Raw genomic sequence first — 10000 nt, forward strand, 5'->3', positions numbered from 1 at the left:
GCAATATTTTACAAACGAAAAGTCACCGTAATTCACCTTAGCCAGAAGAGCGAGGCAGCGTCTGACACCTGCGGCCTTTTGTAGTAACCCCTCTGATGTGAACAGGACGACTTCAGAGACGCTCGGTGTCGATTTCACAGCAGGTGGTTGACACTCAGTAAGGTTTCAACTGAATATAAAGTTTGACATTATCCACTTTACCTCATTTCTGTGCCTACGTAAGCAAGAAAGGTAGTTATTAGTGAGCAAGGTGTGTGTGTGTGTGTGTGTGTGTGTGTGTGTGTGTGTGGAGATCAGAGTGGGTCATTGGGTGTTAACCGAATCTCCCAGCTGGGAGGCACCACTCCACATTGTACCTATACACACACACACACACACACACACACACGCCGCACCGCCTGCTGTCCAGAACAATGGGTGCATTAAACAAATATCGCGCCGTAGTCATCTCTCAGAAGGAACTCTGTTCTTCTAACGAAGACGGATTAGAATTTACAGTTTAATGAGCTTGTTAAATGCTGGCACAGTTTGAACAGAGTTACTGTTTTCACAATTATAATAACAATGGCGTTAAATGTGTGAGTAATAGTTGCTTGTGCAAATATGTGTCGAACAGTGCCGAAAGCAGGAGAAAAGTTCGACCACATAACCTCAAGTTACTACCAGTTACTACACTTATTATTACAAAAATGTTTACATACAGAGATGCCCAGATGACAGCCTCAGACATGAAGTAGGGTTGTGAAGATACTTTACACTCACATGCTTACAGAAACGGGCATGGAAATGTAGTTTTTGTGTGTACGCCATGACTGTTTATTCAGAACGCGTACCACAGTGATGAGGACAGAATCGACATGAATTCAAAGGGCATTTACTCAACACTCCGGTCGTCTGTCTGCCCCCTCGGGAGGGTTTAAAATTCCAGTCCTATACCAGTGTGTATCAGCGCACTCAAGAAAACTCGTCCTGCCTCGTTGGAGTTTAGCCAGCGTGTGGTCTGTTAAGCTCCGTGGCCTCTGTGTCCGCTGTTGTGTAACAACTGGGCCAAAATAAAAGCCGTGTGCTCAGACCAGTGTGTTAACTTCAGCACCGGTCCTGCGTTATAAAGTCAGTTACTCTTTCTCAGTTCTGACTGATCAGAAGCTGTGGATCGTCCCAGCTGTAAATGTCACGTTAATGCGCTCTATCTCTGTTATGTACAGTATGTTCCTGCTTCTATAGTAGCAACTAATTCAAATGTCTATGCATAGACATGGTGAAGTCTTCTTCTTCCTCTGTAACTTTAGCTCAAACTGTAACTTTTCCAACATATACAAATGAGAACGTGATCGATTTCCTGTTCTACTTTTCCTCTCTGCACAGGAAATCTCAGGTTGCGTCTACCTCGTCATGGAGGTAAGTCCAAACTTTTATAATCAGGAGCTATCTAGACCTCCACATCTACAAGCAGCATATCGTCGCTGTCGGGCGGAATCCTCGTATCTCCAAAACCGTTATTTATCAGGAAATTAAAAAAACGCCGTACCTTATCTGCAGTGCACAGGGTTTAGTCCGCGTTGCAGTGGATTGTCTTGCGCTAAATTCCTGTCCTCAGATGAGCACCAGAACTAGCGGGGGTCAAGATTTTTTTTTCTTTGAGCCCAGTGTTTTGAAGACATTTACCTCAGAAGACGTGTTGATTCGTTGCGACTCTTCTTGAGGAGAAATATGCCGTGAAGCTCTCCCACGGAGTGAGGAAGAGGTGGACAGATGAAGTGTCCAATGGAGTTATGAGATTTGCGCTCAAGCTATTTTCAAGACTTTAGATTGGTTAATAACTTGTAAAAATAACAGACCCACGTGGGGACTGACCAATAGCATCGATATGTGAAAAAATATGAAACTGACCAAATTTGGACGTACGAGGTTTCCGCCCGACAGCGACGATATGAAGTCTACCAGGACCTTTAGTTCTCTGGCCACTACTATCAGAAAGAACCTGCTGTATACCTGAGCCACGCTGACTAGACGTCGTTACTGACCATCGAATTCCACACACACCTTTTTCACACTCACATCTTTACCCACTCTGCTCATACTGTATCAGTCATCTTCTAACTGTTACTTAACAAGAGGTTATACTAAGGTAGTGACCCTGCTGTACCTAATACACTCTTAACACTACACACACACACACACACACACACACACTACAGTATCAGCATGGCACTGAGAATGAGCCAAATGATATCTGGTCAGCTGAGGCTCTATAGTAGGCAAGTGATGCATTTATTTGTATCATAAAAGCATATTAATGTAGTCATGAGTCCTACACTACACTCGGTAGCCACAAAGTGATCTAGCTCTGCCTTCATAAAGTTTCCTGACGGTTATAATTATTATATATTCAGCTCTGAAATAACCAAAGACTGTGTGACGGTTGTTGACGTGACACTAAATTCCTCGTATTTATGTTTTTTACAGTACTGCAACGGCGGCGATCTGGCAGAGTATCTGCACGGTAAGTTAACCTAAATACGGACTACAGTAACTCATGTCATCGTATAATCTTAGCACCTTATAATCGTATCAGTATGTGATATCATAGAGCCGCCGGAGGGCCGCCGGTGTTCAGGGTTTTAGCGAACCCGCTGGGTCGTGTATCGTGCCATCCAAATGCTCAACCGTGTCCTGACTCACTTGTTTTTTTTTTTGTTTGTTCATCCTCTGGCTTTCCTCATTGGATCACATCTATACTCATCGTGTCTGTTGATGCAGTGACTCATGTTCAGTCAGCTTCTAACCGAATGGTATTAGAGAACCTTCATCATCAGATGTTTCCTCGGTGTTCAGATCTCCCTCTGAGATGATTGGATGAGTTCAGGCCACATCCAGGTGCAGGAAAATAATCAGCATTATGTCAAATATCTTAAAGCAAATAATACCTTGATTTAATGCTTTAAGGTCAGTGCATTGTGTGTGTGTTCAGATCTAATTATATTCCAGTCTTAAACCGGAACGTTCCTCTTCTAATGAAACCCAGGACGTATTATTAGTTTCTGAATAATATGTTTTATAATAAAAAATGTGATAATTACAGCAGAGTTTTATCAAAATCTTTACACACACACATATACACACACACACACACACATATACACACACATATACACACATACACACACACACACACACACACATATACACACACATATACACACATACACACACATATACACACATACACACACATACACACACAGATATACATACACACACATACACACTCATACATACACACACACATACACATATACACACACACACATACACACACATACACACACATACACACACAGATATACATACACACACATACACACTCATACATACACACACACATACACACACACACATACACACACATATACACACACACACATACACATACACACACATACATACACACACATACACACACAGATATACACACATATATACACACATACACACACATATACATACACACACACATACACATACACACACATCACACACACACATACACACACACACATATACACACACACATACACATATACACACACATACACACACACACACACACACATACACACACACAGACACACACATACACACAGACATACACACAGACACATACACACACACACATATACACACACACATACACACACACACACATACACACACATACACACACACATACACAAACACAGACACACACACATACACACAGACACATACACACACAGACACATACACACACACACACATACACACAGACATACACAAACACACATACACACAGACACATACACACACACAGACACACACACACAGACACACACACACACACACCACTCCTCTCAAGTAACTCCCAAGAATATCCGCCAGTCATGAAGACCAAAATAGCACGTCGCTGCAAACGACGTACGCCTAAGACAAACACAGCAGGCAAACTCTCCCAAACCTGCAGCTCTGTGTTTAATCTAATCTAAAGAATCCAGACCATTTTTATGATGTGTGTGTTGTTTCAGCCCCCGCCTCAGACCTGACCTGATTACATGCTCAGAGTAAGAGAGTTTCAGTGGAGCTGTTTTTGTCCTTCGGTGCATAAACCCCTTAGCCCTCTTCTCGCCCGTGCTTTATTTTGTGTCATGGCTGCAGTCCCAGTCTGGCTAAACACAGTCGACATCCTGACCTCATCCACCTGTCAGCCTCTGCTTTCCTGCTGTGGAAAAACTCTAGGGATAAAAATATTCCTTTAACACAACACTGGGTGTTAACTGGGCAGGAAAGACAGGGCTTTGGTGAGCTATATTAGTGCTGGGCTAAAAGTAGAAGGTTATTTTAACTAGGACTCTTTTATCTATGCATATTTGTGAGGCTGGTTAAACTCACCTGAAGCTTTATTGTTTATTCGCTTTTCCAAAGGATTTTTTTTTTTGGTTTTAGTTTTTTTTTTCCCCAATCCAAAATCGGGACTGGGATAAAATCCAGTTATTTACCGAAACAAAATTTCAAACCTTTCTAACTAGCGTGTTGAAGTGTGTTTGTTTTCAGGGTGTTTACGTTCATCTGAAATAGTCTCTCCATTTAAGGGGACAAAAACGGTTCAAGAGTTGACATGAAGAGACTCTTTAGTCTTCTCGCCGTTTGTATTAGTGTTAGAGATTCTACTACACATTGTGTTTTCTGGAGTCTTCTGGTGTTTCAGACCTGTAGGTTTTTTTAAAAAAGGCTGGTTGCTAAAGTTCAATTCAATTCAAGTTTATTTCTTGCAGCTTTACAGAACATAAACATAGAACAAAAGGTTATTGTAAAGAATAATATAATGATGGGGGCACGGTGGCTTAGTGGTTAGCACGTTCGCCTCACACCTCCAGGGTTGGGGGTTCGATTCCCGCCTCCGCCTTGTGTGTGTGGAGTTTGCATGTTCTCTCCGTGCCTCGGGGTTTCCTCCGGGTACTCCGGTTTCCTCCCCCGGTCCAAAGACATGCATGGTAGGTTGATTGGCATCTCTGGAAAAATTGTCCGTAGTGTGTGATTGCGTGAGTGAATGAGTGTGTGTGTGTGTGCCCTGTGATGGGTTGGCACTCCGTCCAGGGTGTATCCTGCCTTGATGCCCGATGACACCTGAGATAGGAACAGGCTCCCCGTGACCCGAGGTAGTTCGGATAAGCGGTAGAAGATGAATGAGTGAGAATGTGAGTAATATAATGATTAATAGAATACAAAATTCAAGATTAGTATTAGATAGATTTAGTTCACAATGTGTATGTATTTATTTATATGAGGTGACTCAGGCAGCAGTGGCAAGGAAAATCTTCCTTAGATGGTAAAGGAAGAAACCTTGAGAGGAACCAGACTCAAAGGGGAACCTCATCCTCATATGGGTTGCTGTTGGATTGGTCACTCTATGACCTGTAAGGTGTACAGAAAAGGAAGGTCGTTGTTGTTGTTGTTGTTGTTGTTGTTAGAATCTGATCTTTAAAAGGTTTATTTGGAGTAAATTAATCCTAACCCCTTGAGATTTGCTCCCACTTCCTTCGTTCTGTAAATATCTCCATCGACTCCTCATCCGTGGTGAGGATTTATTGAAGTGTATTACATAAAGCTTTTGAAAATGATTGTCCTGCTCTTGGCTTGTGCACGCTGCATTGTTTGGCTGCCGGAGGACAGTGAGAGTTTTCACACAGTGAGAGTTTTTGTAGTGTTTGTTGTTGTTGTTGCCGTTGCTTTCTCACACACTCGTGTCCTTCCAGCTAAAGGCTCTCTGAGCGAGGACACCATCCGGAGCTTCCTGCAGCAGATAGCGGGCGCTATGAGCGTCCTGCGGAGTAAAGGCATCATCCACAGGGACCTGAAGCCACAGAACATCCTCCTGTCCTACAGCACGGGACGCAGAATCAGCAACAACAACATCTGCATCAAACTGGGTCAGACATCTCACTAACTCACTTCACTTAACTTACTCTAGTGCTTACGTTCTGTAGATGTGCGTCCAGAGTTCTCACTTCACTACCCGGAGTTTATAAACGAACTTTTTTTATAGTTTGTTCTCCGTTCTGTTTAATGAAACACGTACAACACGTATCCTGTAACGTTTCTGATCCCTGGGCAGAAATACACACAGATTTCAGAAATGAATTTGATGGCATTACTGTTCAGCTCTGTTTATGGCCTAGAAACTGATTCAGTCACATAAACCTTGTTTAAAATCTTCAGTGAAATATTTACTCACTCTTTCTCTCTGTGTGTGTGTGTGTGTGTGTGTGTGTGTGTGTGTGTGTGTGTGTGTGTGTGCATTTAGCTGACTTTGGCTTTGCTCGATACCTGCAGGGGAACACCATGGCTGCTACACTCTGTGGTTCTCCCATGTACATGGTGAGTCTGTCTCTCTCTCTCTCTCTCTCTCTCTCTCTCTCTCTCTCTCTCTCTCTCTCTCTCTCTCTCTCTCTCTCTCTCTCTCTCTCTCTCTCTCTCTCTCTTGTCTCTCTCTCTCTCTCCCCCTCTCTCTCTCTCTCTGTCTCCCTCTCTCTCTCTCTCTCTCTCTCTCTCTCTCTCTCTCTCTCTCTCCCTCTCTCTCTCTCTCTCTCTCTCTCTCTCTCTCTCTCTCTCTCTCCCTCTCTCTCTCTCTCTCTCTCTCTCTCTCTCTCTCTCTCTCTCTCTCTCTCTCTCTCTCTCTCTCTCTCTCTCTCTCCCTCTCTCTCTCTCTCTGTCTCCCTCTCTCTCTCTATCTGTCCCTCTCTGTCTCCCTCTCTGTCTCCCTCTCTGTCTCCCTCTCTGTCTCCCTCTCTCTCTCTCTCTGTCTCCCTCTCTCTCTCTCTCTGTCTCCCTCTCTCTCTCTGTCTCTCTCTCTCTCTCTCTCTGTCTCTCTCTCTCTCTGTGTCTCTGTCTCTCTCTCTCTCTGTCTCTCTCTCTTGTCTCTCTCTCTCTCTCTCTCTCTCTCTCTCTCTCTCTCTCTCTCTCTCTCCCTCTCTCTCTCTCCCTCTCTCTCTCTCTCTCTCTCTCTCTCTCTCTTCACACTATATTTATAGACGTTTCTAGAAAGCTGACATGTGTATTGACAGGCTCCAGAGGTGATCATGTCACAGAATTATGATGCCAAAGCTGACCTTTGGAGCGTGGGCACCATCATCTTCCAGTGTTTGACCGGCAAAGCTCCATTCCAGGTACACACACACACACACACACACACACACACCTTTACACTAAAAAAACATCAGGTTTGTTGCTGAGGTTATGCAGGTGCACTGTATTCGTATGAATGTAGAGTGTAATAATTAGTCATGGTTATTGTAGGTCCTTTATTATATCTTTTTATACAGTTTAATTCTGGGTAAATCTGTGGATCACCAAAATTTTGGTGACTAAAGACAAAAAAAATGTATCTAAATTGACTGAGTTCAAGTACAAGAATTTAAATAAAGAATAAATCCCTTGGAGTTACTGTAACCTCTCAAAACATTACAGTTTTTTTATCCATTCTGCTTTTTATAGAGAGTTTTTTTTACCCACAGCCACCGTGTTCCCTGTGTTCTTTATGTGTGTATAATTACACACACTTTATTACACTTTACTACACCACGTTATCACGGGACGTTTCACAAGCGTATACAGACACTTGCCGAATTCAGGGACTTTGGGTCAGACGATATTTTTCCAACCAACTAGACTAGAAAAAATCCTGTCATGTATGTAAATAAAATACAATTTTCTCACAGACCACAGAGCTCCAGATTTGGCTCGCTGACTTATTTACACAGCAGCAGCTGAGGGAAATGTGGCTGTGACACGATTTCATAATCATCTGGTAAACATAACCACGTGTCCACACAAACTCACACACACACACACACTCGTGCATCATGCTGTCTGTCTACAGGCTGCAACACCAAAGTAAACACCGGGACGCCGTCTAACACGATATAACATTAACTGCGTCCCAAACGACGTCCTACACGATACTATTCACGATGTACTCTGGCGTTTAGAACTAAGTGTGATGTTTTTTTAACTAATTGGAAGTAACTCGCATGATGTGACGCCTCTAGATTTAGCAGAATACGGTGTTGAGAAATAAATCACACAACGTGCATGGGACGAAGTCGTCTCATCCAGCATCGGTGCCTGGTAGCCCCGCCCCTTTTCTGCTACGTAAAGCACAAAGTTTCCAACATTACACACACCATCTAAATCACTCAGAATCGTCTCGCACGAATACGTACCGTTCTAGACAGGTATTGAGTACCAACACTGACCGGCTTTATTTAGTATAGTTAGTATTTTTATTTAATAAACAAAACCGATCCTCTTTTCGACAGAGGAACAGGGTGTGTTTAACGTCACCGTGCACGAAACAGGCCTCGAGCATGCGTATTTATAAATGTTAACAACCGCAGCCGAGTCGGTCGGGATCGCGTATGGGCTCGTATTACAGACTTCACATAAATCTCCCATGAATCTGTGTGCCTTCAGCATGTTATTTACTCAACGGGAGTAAAGGATACATCTGTAACACAAAAATGTATTAGTAATACACTTAATGTGTGTGATTCTGTTATTAAAGTTAAAAGAAATGCAAAAAAAAAAACACAGTCGATTAGTTCTGAGAGTGAGGAATGTAAATCTGGACGTGTTGACAGTTCCTGGGAGCTCCAGAGGTTCGAGGAAGTTGAGCAGGACAACAGCAGATGTCACTCAGAGCTCTTTAGTTTACTGCTGAGATTCTTACAAGTGTCAAGAAAAAAAATAAAATAAATAATAATAATAATAATAATAATTATACTAAAATAAATAATAATAACAACAATAATAATAATAATAACAAAAATAATAATAACAATATAATAATAATCATCATAATAATAATAACAATCATCATCATAATCGTAATAATAATACTAAAAAAAAATGATAATAACAATAATAACAATAACAATAATAATAATTATACTAAAAAATAACAATTATACTAAAAATAATAATTATTAGTAGTATTATAGCAATAATAATAATAAAATAATAACAATAATAATAACAATAATAATAATAATCATAATCATAATAATATTTATACTAGAAAATAATAATAATAACAATAATAATAACAACAACAACAATAATAATAATAATAACAATAATAATAATTATACTAAAAAAATATTATTATTGTTATTATTATAATAAAATAATAATAACAATAATAATTATTAGTAGTAGTATTATAGCTATAATAATAATAATAATAATAATAATAATAATAATAATAATAATAATAATAGTAATAATAATAGCAAATGAGGTTCTATAAAAATGTTATACATTTTCAATCCCACAAATCCAGTAGAACACCTAATATAAGAGAAGAATCTGCTGCAATTCATTTGTATGTAATATTTCAGTATAAAATCTAACAGTCTACATTTAGTGAAATGTCTTTGTAATAATTCTGAATAGCGATAGGTTCTGAATGGATAACTTTTCTGTCGTAAGTACTGAGTGGGCGGAGCTTATTGGCTCTGTGAAAGTAAGTACATTTGATCTAATGTGAGTGGACCAGAGCAGAAGAGTGAAATTAACACCTTTCTGTTGAGTTTTGACTTCTCACCTCTCTCACTCTCTCTCTCTATTTTACTTTATTGTCTCTGTTTTTATGTCTCTTGCTCTCTTTTTTCTCTCACTCTCGCACGCTCCCCCTCTCTGTCGCTTTTTGTCTCTATATCTTTGTCTTTCTCTTCTCTCTCTCTCTCTCTCTCTCTCTCTATTTCTCACTGTCTCTCTCATTCTCTATCTGTCTTTCTGTCTCTATCGTTCTCTCTCCGTCTGTCTCTTTCTTTCTCTCTAAACCCCCCTCTCTCTCTCTCTCTCTTTTTCTCTAGGCGAGCAGTCCTCAGGAGCTGCGACTTTTCTACGAAAGGAACCGGAAACTCAATCCAAAGTGAGTGACCTGTTCCGATGTCCACCAAGACGT

At 40.9% G+C, this 10000-nt stretch overlaps 1 protein-coding gene across 2 annotated transcripts in view; it reads left to right on the forward strand.

The window, feature by feature from the left end:
- Positions 1 to 10000, forward strand: part of ulk1a (unc-51 like autophagy activating kinase 1a) — a 24288-nt gene that overhangs the window by 3681 nt on the left and 10607 nt on the right. For both annotated transcript variants that reach the window (XM_060881506.1, XM_060881505.1), the window contains exons 4-9: positions 1366 to 1398; positions 2467 to 2503; positions 5790 to 5963; positions 6338 to 6411; positions 7098 to 7199; positions 9909 to 9967. In XM_060881506.1, coding sequence (XP_060737489.1) covers positions 1366 to 1398; positions 2467 to 2503; positions 5790 to 5963; positions 6338 to 6411; positions 7098 to 7199; positions 9909 to 9967 — 479 coding nt within the window. The remainder of the gene's footprint in view (positions 1 to 1365; positions 1399 to 2466; positions 2504 to 5789; positions 5964 to 6337; positions 6412 to 7097; positions 7200 to 9908; positions 9968 to 10000) is intronic.

Source organism: Tachysurus vachellii, chromosome 11, assembly GCF_030014155.1.
Source record: "Tachysurus vachellii isolate PV-2020 chromosome 11, HZAU_Pvac_v1, whole genome shotgun sequence".
NCBI lineage: Eukaryota > Metazoa > Chordata > Actinopteri > Siluriformes > Bagridae > Tachysurus > Tachysurus vachellii.